Source organism: Streptopelia decaocto (genome assembly GCF_964273445.1).
Source record: "Streptopelia decaocto genome assembly, chromosome: 3".
Taxonomy (NCBI): Eukaryota; Metazoa; Chordata; class Aves; order Columbiformes; family Columbidae; genus Streptopelia; species Streptopelia decaocto.
Window position 1 is genome coordinate 112,964,444 of NC_138656.1, and position 14,994 is coordinate 112,979,437.

The following is a 14,994-nucleotide window of genomic DNA, read 5'->3' on the forward strand; positions in this document are numbered from 1 at the left end:
AGGGTATAAATGGGTTCGCTAATGACTTCTTTTCATGGAGTGATTGAGGTACTGGTGATGGGGGAAAAAAGCTGCTGGTGTTGACAGAGATTTCATTGGGACTACGTGACCCAGGGCTTTTATGGAGCCGCTGTACCCCCGTCTCGGAGCTGAATTACTTCCCAGATGGAAGGCAAACAAGCGATTGCTCAGACTGGTCTCCTGTTCTTTATGGCTTCAGTCCTCAATAGTCATTCAGCAATAGGCAGCTGGTTCCGTTTTCCTGGTTTAGAGGTTCTGACACGCGTAAAAACAAAACAGAAAAACTTTTAATCTTCCAGCAATGAAATACGCCGTGGAGTTAAATAAATGAGACCTGTTGGAGCACCCTCGTTTTCTACGGGCCTTTTCTCAGCAAAGGCATGGTTGTTTGGGAAGGTCTCTTACAAACTGCGAGGCGGGGGGGCTGGCTTAGCATTTAAATCCATGTGATAGTTTCTTTGTCAAGAAATCTCTTTCAGATCATATCCCCTTTGATGATGATTCAGCCCCAATACTTCCCCTGCTTTACAGTTATTTTAACGTCTCTGAAGAACTGCCAACATACCCACTTTAGCGACCTGTGGCTGTTACGCTGCCTGTTTTTTTATCGGCGTTCAATTTTAAGGGTTGACAGACAGTAAATACTGGGACTTCTTTTTACTGTTCTACAGTAATTTGTCCTGCAGTTGTAAATAAGTCTCTCTTGTTCTGCCTTCTGCTAAATAAAACTCACCATTTTTGGAAGAGATTGAGCAAACAGAAGATTGTCTCATTTTATGTAAGCTGTGACTGAATGGATATTACCATATGTGGGTGTTGGGGTTTTTTATTTTCAAGGCAAAAGAAGCATCTTATTTCTGAAAATGCTAGTTTGGTTTGGATTTTTTTTTTCTTTTTTTAAGATGGATCTATCAAATGTCCTGAAGTATTTATTTTAAATACATTGTATTTTCCATACAGACATGTCATGCAAGCGTGGAGGAGAGTGCTGTTTAAAGATGTTAAGATATCCTCTTGGACTGTAACAAACAAACAACAAGCAAGTTACTAGTTATGAGGAACAGTAATTATGCCCAATAGTCTAAACATTTTTATTCTGTATTTTTCTTTCTCTCTGGTAGACACCTTGCATTTCCAAGACTGAAAATCAGCCGCAAGGGCTTGCAACGAGTGTCAGGTGGGGACAGACACCCATCAATCAGTCCACACCCTGGGACACTGATGAGCCTCCATCTAAACAGATGAGGGAGAATGAAAACCCAGGTATGTTTCTAATCTTATTTGTAATTCTACAAGGGGAAAATCATTCAAAGCAAATTCAATGCGCTATCTCCATTTGCCTCTGTAAATTAGACTTCATTGTGAGCCCTTTCTTTATTCTTTAGCAGGGTTTTTCTCTCATAGTAAAGACCCCTCAAGTTTCTTCTGTGCTGGGGCTAATATAAATGTATTAAGATGCCTGCAAGTTCATTAAAGTGTTTTTTTTTCCTCCTTCTCTGCCTTCACTAGAGGAAAAGGCACTCTGTAATACTTTAAGACCTCTTTTATGTCCAGAGCTACCTGAAATGATTTCCAGCTTCCAGACACATATCACGCATTGTGCTACTATGCCAGACGCCTAATTACAATCTCTTTGTAGTGGCTGGAGCACCATTATTATACACACAGAGTGTTTGTCAGGGAGCCATGAAAGCGCGGTGGGGAAAGAGGTTAATTTTCTTGCAAGCATGCACTTAAGCCGCATAAAGCGCAAAACACGTAAAACCGCAAACGCACTGCGTGTCACCTGATGAGTATTTTAACAATTGCGCTTGCACCGCCGTGGCAATTTTAAGCACTTATGCGCTGGGAATGGTTCCAGACCCTGAACCGCTTTAGGTGCCGCGGAGCAGAAGGGCGCGTGGGTGCGATTCGGGAGCGGGAGGGTTGTTCGTGTTGTCTCCCGAGCCAGCCCGCCGCCATTGCCGGCCTTTCCTTCGTGCCGCAGGTGCAGCGCCCTGGGTCACCACGGTGGCGGCCGGCAGCCAGCCCGCCCTCATCTCCCACTCCTACGGGATGACGCAGCCGCCCACCTTCAGCCCGGCCGCCAGCGTCCCGGCCCCCGTCATCGGCGTCACCCCCTCCCTCCCTCCGCACGTCACCCCCCAGCTCCCGCTGATGCCGGCCCACTACCAGCTCCAGCCACAGCCCTCCCAGCCGCTCAGCAACATGGTGGTCAACCTCCAGAGCCAGCCCTTGTACACCAACAGCCAGCCCCTCAGCATGTCCTCCATGAGCGGCGTGGGCCCGGTGGCCCACCCGGGCCCCGGGGCGGTGGGCAATGGCCACCTGGCCTGCCCCATGCTGCCGCCGCCGCCGCCCGCCCTGCCCTCGGCCGCCCTGCCCAGCAGCGCGCCCACCGCCAACGGGCAGGCGGCCGCCCCGCTGCCCCCCAACGCGGCGGGGGGCCCGGACAACACCAACGGGGTGCAGATGCTGCGGACCATCGGCGTGGGGAAGTACGAGTTCACGGACCCCTGGCACCCCAAAGGTAAGAGGGGGGCGGCTGCGCCCTGCGCGGGGGCGAGGAGGGCGGCGGATCCCCGCGCCTCCCCGCCGCTCTCTCCAGGTCTGTCTCCACGCTTTTCTTTGCTGCATAGCGTTTGTGAGTTGATGATGACAAAAGCGGTGCCTTAGGAAGAGGGACGACGAGCTGCGGGTGTGTTTTGTAGTGAAAAACAGTTGGAGAAGCTGGTGCTCGTGGTGGCAAAGCAGCTGTCACCCGGTGCCTCTCCCTGTGAAACACACACCTGTGTTTCCATCCAGCCGCCTTCCTTCTGGCTTCACTTGTGCCTTAGTCACAACACCAACCACCCTCTTCAGCCGTTGTCTTCTCCCCTCGCTAGTAGGAGCCCAAATGCAGGTAACGCTGCGGATCGAAGCTGAACAACCCCAAACGTTCAGCGTTGAGGGAAAAACTCCTCATTACCAGCTTCATTGGGCTCAAATGCTGCAAAACACCCTGAATAGTCATGAGCGTTCCTGAGAGGTTGACCTTTTCCGAGAAGTGGTTTGTAAATGAGCCACACCGTTGGGTCACATTGGAGTGTTATTTCAGAGTGTCTTACCCTAGACACTTCAAAAATCCCTACACTCTGTGTATTTAGTTTCCGATTGCATTTGCAGAGTTTTCCCTGCCTCCCATAAAAACCGTGACTGCGCCACATGTGCAGGTAAAGCGAAATGCAGCTTACAAAAATATAAATGCGGACCTATCAGCAAAATCAATTAAATTGATTTAAAAAAAAACACCCCAAAGGCTTCATTAAGTCTGTGATATTTTATGTATACATTTGTATTCAGACACAGTCCACGTGTAAATTATTTACTTGCCACAAGCTATTAAGTTCTATTGTGTAGTTCTGTATTAAAGACGAGGAATCTCTATTAAAAATGATTAGTCCAATAACTCTTCCTGCTCATTACGTAAATTGTACTTTGGTATGTGCAAATCCTTACCAAATGTCTCCTGAAAAGGAGTCCAGCCACAAGCTCAGCGGTACTTTTCTAAAGCTAAATATTTAGATTGCTTTTGAATTTTCGACTCCAAGCCCCAGATATGATGAGAACGCTCCCTGAATGGTGAGCTCCTGAATTTTTCTTTAAGATCTAGGTGGCCATAAGTGATACTGGCCCAGTCAAGTAGCCAAAAATTGACCAACAGTTGCTTTGTAAGAGTTTGGTTAATTCTTTCCCTTTACAAAATAATATCAAAAGCAATTTGTCCAGTCAGGTTTGTATATTGCAGACCCTTGATTTTGTCGAAGGAGAAAGGAGATTTATGCTCCAGTCCTGGTAAACTGAACTGTAGTGGTTCTGCTGGATGCCTCTCTTCTCCTTGGAAACTATTTGTCTTCTAAAAGGCATCATCTCCACTTTTCAGAGCCACCTATCCCGATTTGCCGCACTGGATACTCGGATACATGATCAAATTAACACAATTTAAAGGATTACTCGGTGTCACTGGAGACGTGCAAATATACAATACAAGAGAAAACACATAAGCTTAAACCACTTTCACTGCGGTAATTTGATCACATATCTGAGCCCTGGTGACACTAACCTAGTGAGACAAATGAGCACGTCAGTGACGGCTCACTCGAGGTTGGGAATACTCTTAACCGCCTCGCATACTTGGGGCCAGCAGCATCAGCTGTTATTTACTCTTCCTTCATCAATTAACCTTCAGCGTATCTCTGGCTAGTGGATGAAGTAAACTTCAAATCCGAGCCTAAGTAAAAAGATCATAAAATATTTAAGCAGCCTTTTAATATTTGATTTGCAAAGTGTTAGTCAGCGTTCTTGCTTCGACTGCTGGCAGCCCTAGTCTGGTCTAGTTGTCCGAGCACCGCGAGCGCGGGCGGTCCAGGAGAAGTTTGCCAAGGTGAGGAGGAGAGTTCCTGGCTGGAGCGTGCCGGGCATGCCAGACCGGACTCCGGGCTGCTGTTTGGAACCCTTGGTACTTAGGAGAGGCTCAGAAGGAGGATTTTAAAACAAGCAGTATTTCTAATCCAGCTGCTGACACATTAGCCAGACTGTACTTGATAAACTCCGAGCTAGACAAGTGTTTTCGCAGGGATTAGCTAGTTTCACTATTCACAACCGTGAGCTATTGAATTGTCCCTGTAGTGGTTAAAAACAAACAAACGTAAGACAACAAAGCATGCTTATACAAATGTCTCATAAGCAGGACCTATTTTATAGAGGAAAAGTCATCTCCTCCTCCATTTCCAGTTTTTAAAGTCTTTCTAAAACTATAATTCTTCTTGTCAAACCTAAAGTCTGAGAAGATACATGTTGGGTTTGGTTGTTCTAAATGAGAGAAACAATCAGCAAAGAGAAGGCAGCTGAGTGTCTAACTAGACCCTAAAACCTTGCTAGGATAAAATTCTTAATATAAACTGTATGGATTTCAAGGTGGCTTGATTTTCAAATTATTTTTTGTTTTAATATCTGCCCTCAGGGATTTCAGTCCCTAAAGCCTGACTGATTTCACAGTCTTACAGGATAGGCACTTTTCTCTCCAGGAAGAAATGGAAACTATGAAACAGTACTGAGCTATTCAAATATACAAGTTCAAACTAGTTCTCTGTAACTTTCATTTAAATATTCTCTCTCTTTCTTGGAGAACCTTGGCCAGTGTTATAATAGCAGCCACTGCTAATGGCCTGAAGATCTATCTCATTATCCTGAGATGCTCTGTATTATGATTTCACTTGACAATCCAGTCTTGTACAGGTTTGAATAATTACCCAAGTATCCCTTAAGTGAAAGAGCAGTTCTCGCTGGTTAATATGATAGAGTTTCTTATATTTTTAGGCTTTATTAGGGAGCTGATTTGAAACATCATGTTTTATTTCCCATAATTATCTTTCATCTGGCTGTGTACGTGTTTGGGCCATATCATACCGAATTCATGCAGATCTAGGTTTCTTACTTGGCTCTTTCTAAACAAAAGTAAATAAGTTTCCCAAAGTTAAAGGCACTGCTAATATGCGGCCTCATTTGCAATAGGTCAAGAGATCTCACTCACGTGACTGAAAGAGTCATTTCTGTGGCTCTGCCAAAAATACATTTTGATAACAAGAATTGTGATACGAAACAGATATGTCATTCTCTTAATGGTGTCTCAGCTAATTCCCACCTAATTCCAGTGAAACTACTTGTAGGAAAATAATCTTTGCATGGGTTAGGGGATTTTCTTGGTCTGGATGGGTTACGGGTTCTGTGAAGGGCTTTTTTTATTGCTTCTGTAATATGTTAAATACGAGTGTTAAGTTTAGCTACATGGTCCGTTTATTTAGTGAATTTATAAAGCAGTCACATTAGGAGAGACATAAATAATGTTTCAAAGTAATTATTGCTTTTAGCAATGTGTGAAGAACTGTAGAGCTGCCTTAGGAAATCTTTCACCAAACACGATCAACAGCCGTTTGGTGTCTGGTTTGGCCTGTAACTGCCCTTTGGGTAGGATTTATGCCAAATTCTCCTAGCTGACTTCAAAAGCCATGTCACCCTAACACAGACATGTAACCTGGTGTTTTAGAAGTGAATCAGCCCTTGTTTTCTATCCGCGTCCTAAGTCTTGCTCTGTAATCTAAAGTTTAACTGCCAGGGGAATTAATAAAGCAGAATATTCAGAACCATGAATACGTTCATTGTGAACATAACCTGTGAAGATCCACTGTGAAGTTCACATAGCCAGATCTTTATGTGGCTTCTTCAGAAAACACAGAGTTGCAGATAATATTCAAACATAATTTCAATATGTTCAGGCTATGCAGTCTGCCGGCACAAGTTGTCACTTGCACAACGTGCCTGCAGAGAAGGGAGAGGGATGGAAACCATCTCTTTGGTTTCTGATACAAGGTACCGGTGTCCCATGCCATGACACCGTGACGGGGACCGATGTCTGTGTGCCTGCCAACCCAACTGAGCCCAAACGGAGATAAATTAGTCAGTCTGATGAAGGACCAGAAAAGATTGGTTTCCTTGCAGAAATAAATAAGTAACTGAGATTTAGCCCTTGACTTTTTCACAGGGCAGTATGCTTCTTAGTATCCAAGACTTGTAGTAAATCCAAAACTGAGCCCTGGGTGGATAACCGTGCCATATGTAGGACATAAATGCTCCAGCTTAGACTCTGAGATCTGTTGTACATTTGAAAAGACACTTTCTTCATAAACTTGATATAGTTTGAAGCATACTCGCTACCACAAAAAAAAATACAGATCTTCATTGCAGTACTTTCTCCTGCAGTGTAAAATTAGCCATGGACATCATGGGTTATAATTTGTGGATGTTCATGGATAATTTTGCTGCTTGTTTCCATAGTATTTTTGTTCTAGAATTCTTTGGTTTGCACTGCTTAACTAGTGGGAAAAAAAAAATCAGACTCTAATTAGTGTTCAGAATGTAATGACTGTAGAAACATTACAATATCAGAAATAAAATCTGAATGTTAATCCTTGTAGCACTAATTTCTTAACACTTCATTTTCAAGCATCACCAAATACCATGAACTAAACAATAACAAAACTACAAACGAATACTGTTGCATCATCACTTATTGATTGCACCTTTCACACTTGACTTTATTGCATTGGAATTCTCATTAGACCTCAGACAATATTTACTTTCCTTAATCATGAATAGTAACAAGGCAGACTACAACATTTTGTCAATAACCGTCAACTTTTTCTTCACAAAAGGTTGAATTTTCAAAGGGATTTCAGCTTGACCTGCAATTCTGTGAGTGTGCTCAGTTCTAGGCATGAATGCTAGAGCATTGAAGGATGTTTAAATTCAAAGTGCGACTTAGCATTTGGAATTCTAATAGCGATAATTAAAGGATATTTTGTCATGAGAACTCTAGAAAGCCTGTTTTCAGCTCTCTGCCTTGCACCAGAATACATGGCCTGTGTAACCTTAGGAAAATCTCCCTTGTTTTTGTATACAAAAATATACATGGGTAGATAGATACATCGATTATAAACATTATAGATCTAAAACTGTTGTGTGTGTGTACACGTATATACATATATACGTGTATGTATGCATATAGTTGTGGGAAAGGAAGTCTACAATAAAAATGACAGTGTATTTGATCTATTTCTTGTAGGAGACTTAGGCTGACGTGGAGGTCTGTTAGCATTCTACATGCTTCTTATTGTGTTTCCCTTAAGATAGTCTTGATTTTCTGAGGCAGACTAAATGGTACCAAGATACAGATGACTAGTGATTGTTTGTTAGCTCAACTTGGTAATGGTGTGTAATAGTTCACAGATTCACAGAATGGCTGAGGTTGGAAAGGGCCTCTGGAGGTTGTCTTGTCCACCCCTCCTGCTCAAGCAGGGCCACCTGGAGCTGTTTGTCCGGGACCATGTCTAGATGACTTCTGAATATATCCAAGGGTAGAGACTCCACAATCTCTCTGTGCCAGTGCTCAGTCACCCTCACATTAAAAACATGTTTCCTGACGTTTAGAGGGAACCTCCTGTGTTTCAGTTATCATAGAATCATAGAATGTCCCGAGTTGGAAGGACCCACAAGGATCCAACTCCTGTCCCTGCACAGGACAACCCCACAGTTCACACCGTGTGTCTGAGGACGTTGTCCAGTCTCTTCTTGAACACTGTCAGGCTTGGGGCCGTGACACCTCCCTGGGGAGCCTGTTCCAGTGTCCAGCACCCTCTGGGTGAAGAACCTTTTCCTCATGTCCACGCTGAACCTCCCCTGGCACATCTTCCTGCCATTCCCTCGGGTTCTGTCACTGGTCACCAGAGAGAAGAGCTCAGCCCTGCCCCTCCTCCTCCCCTTGTGAGGAAGCTGTGGCCGCCATGAGCTCTCCCCTCAGTCTCCTCTTCTCCAGGCTGAACAAACCAAGTGACTTTAGCCGCTCCTCATACGGCTTCCCCTCCAAACCCTTCACCAACTTCATTGCCCTGGTTTGTGGCACTGGGCACTGGGTTTGTGCCCATGGCCTCTGGTCCTGGCACTGGGCACCACCACAAAGAGTGGTGCTCCATCCTCTTTGCAACCTCCCTCAGGTATTTATATGCACTGATGAGCTCCTTCTCAGCCTTTTCTCCTCCAAGCTGAGCAAGGCTCTGTCAGCCTTTCCTCATAGGAAAGATGCTCCAGTGCCTTCATTATCTCTATGGTGCTTTGATGGCCTCTCCGATATGGCCATGTCTCTCTTGTGCTGTGGAGTCCAGAACTGGACCCAGCACTCCTGGTGTGGCCTCACCAGTGCTGAGCAGAAGGGAAGGATCATCTCCCCTGACCTGCTGGCCGCACTTTGCCAAATGCAGCCCAGGATATGATTAGCCTTACCTGCTGCAAGGGCACACTGCCGGCTCATGTTTTAGCATGTCTGTGCACAGTAATGAACTTAAAGTAAACTGCTTGAACACGTCCTCTAAAATCAATTTTTTTTTTAAGATTAATTACAGCCTTCTGCCATTTAAATAATCTTAACAGAATTGCAAAGTTGATGAGGGTATCTAAGCCATTGCTTGAGGGACACTGAATTACATTTCACCTTTCTGTGTTCCAGGCGGCGTATTTTCTGCCCTGTCTTTTAATACCGTTATCAAGTCAGGTCATGACAGACAGTGATGTAGTGTACTGGGGGGTCAAAGAGAGCTTGAAATAGTCCTAGAACATTGTCTTGCTAAATGTGCAGCATAAAGAAGGTCATCGAATTCTATTTTGATTGACAACTCTCAATGTGTGAGTGATTTGAGATTTCCAAGTTTCACCACTACCAATATTTTATGAGGGTTATTGTAAAAAAAAAAGTGTGGGGTTGCTACAGTGTGTTAAATGTCCCTGAAACTGCTCTTAAAAGTCACCTGCGCCATGCTGCTTTTTTTTACACCTGCTTTTTAAAATAAGCTCCAGATTTGCAGCTGTAGTTCATCTGTTCTTGAAAGTACAGAGGTGAAGAACTTTACACTGTTATATGATATTACGTCATCACTTGCAGATCCATTTAGGTAATTAGACAGTGATGCGTTTGAAGACGTCTTGACTTTCTTCCCGCCTTGAAGACATGGTTCGCTGAGAGCGTGGTTTATTAACAGATATGGTTTTGTCCATGACAGTGGCCACTAAACGCATTCAAAATAAGTCTAAGAGGCAGCAGAGTTCGATTGAATTACTATTTTGTCTCCCATCCACACAACACTGTAATCGCAAAGTGCAGAATTTCTCAAGGACTGGATGATAACCAAAATCTAGGCTCCTATTTTGCACAGAATACCTAAGTGGCAACTCGTTATAAATACAGCCCGAATTTCCAGGCAGGCTTCCCATCTACACATCCAAACGCTGTTCCAAAAATCTCTTACAGAGAGCTGCATTTGGTTGTTCTGAAAGTCATTAATGGTCCAAAACACTTGCAGAGTCTCTGTTCTCCTTTCAGAACTCGTTGTGTTTAATTTCTGAGTTCTCTGACATTGTCTTCCCTTGGTCCTCCATCTCGTTCAACTCCTGACACATATTTGGCCACAGCCCTTGTCTGCATTCAGCCCTTGGGATGCGATGGGACACTCACCTGTTCCTTTTCATACTGTCCTCACGTGCCTAGAGCCACCGTAGCGATACCTTTCCTGAACATCCAATTCTCTCCACAAGTTTGGCCTTTCCTTGAGTTTCCCACTGAGCTTTCTCCCTCCTCACAGCAGGGTAATCCCACTTCTTTTGCTGTCATGACTTAAAAAATGGACAGTCAAGTTATAGCTACTACATAGAGTCAGCAGAGAGTGGGGACTTCACTCTTAGTGCAAACTGAACAAGTTGGATCCCTCAGGAGCCAGGCTGTGCATTTGTGTATACACTTAAATGTTATCAAATGGGCTATTCCGTGATCTCCGGAGATGTCCGGAGAAGTGGATTTATTAAATTGCAAATGCTTTTGTGTTTCCTGACAAGAAAGTGGAAATGCGTTTGTTTGTTTGTTTTGTAATCAGCAGTCCTCCGTGGAACAGCGCCTGAGCTTTGAATGAAGAAGCAGCATTTCTGATTCTGTCCCGTGTTAGATTAAAAAAAACCTCTCAACAGATTTGTGAAATGCAAACATTGCCAAATAGCGACTTTTCTTACCCTGCTGTGCCTTGAGATTGCTGATGATAAGCTCCACTGTCCCACAGCGAGGCCGAGCTTTGCACTGCAGTCAATAATAATAACAACATGGGATTGTGTAACATTTTGCAGCTTCAGAGTGCTTTTATGGACATAATTATTTCAAAAAATTAACTGTCTTTAAGGAACTGCCGTATATATTTTGTAAGACTAAAGATACAAGGACTTCGGCTGAAGCAAAAGCAAGAATAACTGTCAGGAGACTAGCTTTGGTGTCATGTCCCACAAATGTGCTTGTTCCAGATGTCCTCTACATTCACAGGACACATACTGTGAGGAGAGGAATGATTTGTATTTCCTAAGTTTACGAGCATTTATAGTAATGCTCTCTTTTCTTTAGCTTTTCTTTCATTGTTCAAGTAGGAAATTATTTGGGTCACAATTTGAGTGGCGCATGCAAGAAAATGCTTCCCAGCAATGGACGTACTTGATTCTATATGTTGTGTTCCTGTACATTGTCACAAAGATATGCTACTAAGTTCTTTCCGCACAGTAGGGTGGTTGAGCTTCTTGTATTCAGTCTTTTGTGTTATGCGTATATTTAGGTTTCTGGTTATGCCAAGTGAGGGTAACAAGGTATTTGTGTATAATTCCATCTTAATATTTACAAATCATTACATCAGAGTCCCAGACTAGATATTCTGGAAAGTATCGTGAGGTGATGAAATCATCACGAGGAAGGACGTACCTAAGCTGGAAGGAATGATTACTCATAGACAAAACTCCCATTATCTACATGTGCAAGTAAAAGCACCATGAAGTTTTGTCATATTAAATTCAGAAAATCACAGCATATAGTGTTGTCTGTGCTTACTGCTGTACTGAAAAAATCCTTGGGCTGCTGACAAAATCAAGAGATATTTAACCAGGGATATAGACAGTAATGTATACACACACCTATGTGACCCGACAATTAAGTCAGAAGCATTTGACTGGACAAAGTGCCAAGGTACTTGGTCCAGTTTGCAGAGTATGACTGTGTAATACTTTCCAAGGAGCTAAAACAGATTGGAGGGTTTGCCTGAAGACTTCGTACATGATATTTTGCACAATGCTCATTGGCATTAAAATATATATATATATATTAAAGAGAACATTCATGATTCCTCTGGAGTTTCTGAGGAAGACAAAATGTGTTTTGTTCATCAAGCTGCACACTGAAGGATTTGGCTGAGGATGACGAAGATGGTGTGAAAAAGGCAGAATTGGCTGAAATAGCAGAGTTCTTAAGAAAAATGTGGGCTGATGCTCCTGTTCAGTCTGACCGATTTATAGAGAGTACAAATCCTACATGGAGACCAGCCCCTCTGCATGGCCTCTTCCTTGTGAATGAAGAGGGAAATGTTCCTTGCGTGCCCAAGCTGTGGATGCTCTTTAAAACAAGGATCATTTTACACAGAACACTACCATCCTGTGGAAAACAGATGGAGGAGCAGTACTGGAATATTCCTGTTGCCTGAAAACTTGGAAATAGGAGATTCTGCTCTTGGCCTTTTCCAGCACGCTGTGTGCACTTTGTTAAAGATGTGAATTTTCTAGATGGCTGAATTTGCTGGGGTTTAGATTTTTTTCTCTGCTAGATATACTCCTTTCGTAGCCAAACTGTTGTTTTACAAACAGTGCATTTCTTTGTGGTTTTGGTTTTGGTTGGTTTGGGGTTTTTTTTATGCTTTTGTAGGGTGGTTGGAGCTCTGATTTGGAAGCCATACTGAGCATCTAAGTAGATAAACACTTTTCAGGAGCGTTTCAGATGAACTTGTGCTAGATGGATAGCACGTACCTCCAGCAGGAATCTGTCAAGTGGTTTCAGTTTCAGACTGATGCAGATACTTCACCATCAGTACGGAGAGAATCCTTGCGCTCTGAAGAAACACAGGAATCTCTCTTTCATTTGCTTAAATGTAGCGAGACACAGGGGCCCACATTCCTTCAGCTCTGGAATAACACAGTTCTACATGTATTTTACTTGCTAGAATGGTAAAAGCAAAGTTAACATCCTGTCTAAGGTCTGAGACATTCAAGGACAGTCAAATCTACTCATGAGTAGAAACTGAGTACATTACAAGAACAGTCAATCTGTTACAGCCCCACACCAATAATATATTCTTCTGTGAGAACAAATGAGTTCCACAGCCCTTCCCTGGAAGTGCCCCTTATGCCTTTGGATAAGCATCATCACTATTTTACTTTTTCTTTTTCTCCTTTCTCTGAAAACTGCCATATGGGCAAACCATGCGCAGTGAATCGAGGTGTTATCAGCCAGGGACACTTCAATTCACTCCGCAGAGATAAAGTGGTGCTGAGAACACCTCTTGGCTTTAAGGGTAAACTCAATCAAGAATTTTACTAAAGTCAGGAAATTATTTTAGCATATATTTTTGTCCACATTCTAGGATGTTGGAGTGAGAGATTCAGTGTTTCAGTAAGATTGCATATTTCCTGAGACTGAGTCTTCTTTTTGTGTTTTAAAGAAGAGAATGTACTGAAGATCTACATGTGTCTGGAAATAATGTGTTAACATATTTGGAAGACAAATTCTAAATACCAAAATATGTTTTAATAGACAGTTTAGAGAATGAGCTGTGTTGATTGAGTTGAATGAGTTGTGTTGATCGAGTTAGTAACCTTGGCTGGTTCCTACCCCTTGGAAGGCACTGAGAGCAATATAGGTTTTAAGGCACCTTCACGCTGCAGTGAGAGGTGGGCAGACCTGGGGTGGAGTGGGACAACACTGGGCGCCTATGACAGAAAAAGGGAGAACAGTATTGCATCCAAATGAAATATGAGAAATGGTTCTAAGATGTAATTTATACTTATCCAGCCTGGATCTAGATTATAATTACGTGGTCTGAAACTACGCCAAGGCACTGAAATTAATATTTCAAGTTTGGAGGAAAGAAAAATGAGATGGTGTTTGGCTGGGTTGGTAGTTGTCTGTCAGCCAGGATCTTAGAACCAGGAGTCTTCAAGGAACCTACCTGGAACCTGCCTCCCAAAAGCAGATGAAGAGACTTTTAAGTAAAAGTCTTAAATGCACAACAGAATATGTAAAAAAAGATGTTGTAATAAGGAAAAGACACAGTGACATCTTTGAATGTTAGTGTGTGGTTAGTAAATGAGAAAGAAGAATCATTTATATTCAGAACTGAAGTCTTATTTTAAAGAAGCCTAAGCAGCAGACGGGTTTGTTAGGTACAATTCCTTCCTTGACTTACCTAAATTTAGAAAGTAAGCATGTCACTCAGTCAGTTAAACATGGGCAGTCGGGGCCCTGTTTATCCTAGAGCCATAATCCATGTTACATGGTCTCTCGATGCTGGCAGGACTCAGTTCTTCCGTAGGTGCTGGCTGTTTGTAGGGCTCTTGGCTACCTCAGAACATGGAACAGGCTCCCCAGGGAGATGTCCCGGCCCCAAGCCTGACAGTGTTCAAGAAGAGACTGGACAACGTCCTCAGACACATGGTGTGAACTGTGGGGTTGTCCTGTGCAGGGACAGGAGTTGGACTCCATGATCCTTGTGGGTCCTTCCAACTCAGGACATTCTGTGGTTCTGTGTCCAAGGACATCAGTGACCAGTGTGTCAGCGACTGCACTGAGCTCCCGTGGTTGCCCAGCTGAGTCACTCTTGGCTCTCTTGACTGCACTGATTAGGTTTCTGTGGATGTTGTAGGAGCTTATACACTTAAGCAACTTGAATTTAAATATCTTCTCCTAACCTGAATCCCATCCTAAATTTTAGGAATAGGGTCAGGGGTGCAGCTGATGGCCGCCTCAGCCTGAACACAGCTTCACTGTCAGAAATATGATGTAACAAAGTACAAGCCTTGTATTGTTTTACTGTCATTGTATTAAGAGGGTATTTTGATATGATTGGTTTAAAATTACCTAAAATTAATACAGTATTTGCCTATTGACACCAAAACATGTTGATCTAGGTGGAGTAAGCAAATGCGTCTAGTCCCTGTTTGTGATCAAGCTGGTTTTCTTTATCTGCCCGTGGAAAGCTACTTCTGAATGTCATGCATCCCATGTTTTACCAGCCATCATTTTCATTAGCATAACTAAAACTAATTTGGGCATATATTGTCAACAGTTTTGATTCATGGTTTGTTAAACTGCAGCTTACACTGTTATCTCACATAATTTCCAGTGCTGTCTTATACTGTTTAATATATTAAGGCTGACTAAGAGGGTTAAGGTTAAGAGGTTCACACACCTCGTTCAGGAGACATCTCGCAGCAGCGTGATGTCCCACAGGGTACTTGAGCTTTTCGGATCAGCAGTGA

General features: G+C 43.2%; 1 protein-coding gene across 4 annotated transcripts in view; it reads left to right on the top strand.

Moving 5' to 3' along the window:
• The window catches only part of KLHL29 (kelch like family member 29), a 415,043-nt gene that overhangs the window by 270,658 nt on the left and 129,391 nt on the right, over positions 1-14,994 (top strand). For all 4 annotated transcript variants that reach the window (XM_082047373.1, XM_082047375.1, XM_082047376.1 and 1 more), the window contains 2 exons: positions 1,143-1,284; positions 2,009-2,551. In XM_082047373.1, the coding sequence (XP_081903499.1) occupies positions 1,143-1,284; positions 2,009-2,551 (685 nt within the window). The remainder of the gene's footprint in view (positions 1-1,142; positions 1,285-2,008; positions 2,552-14,994) is intronic.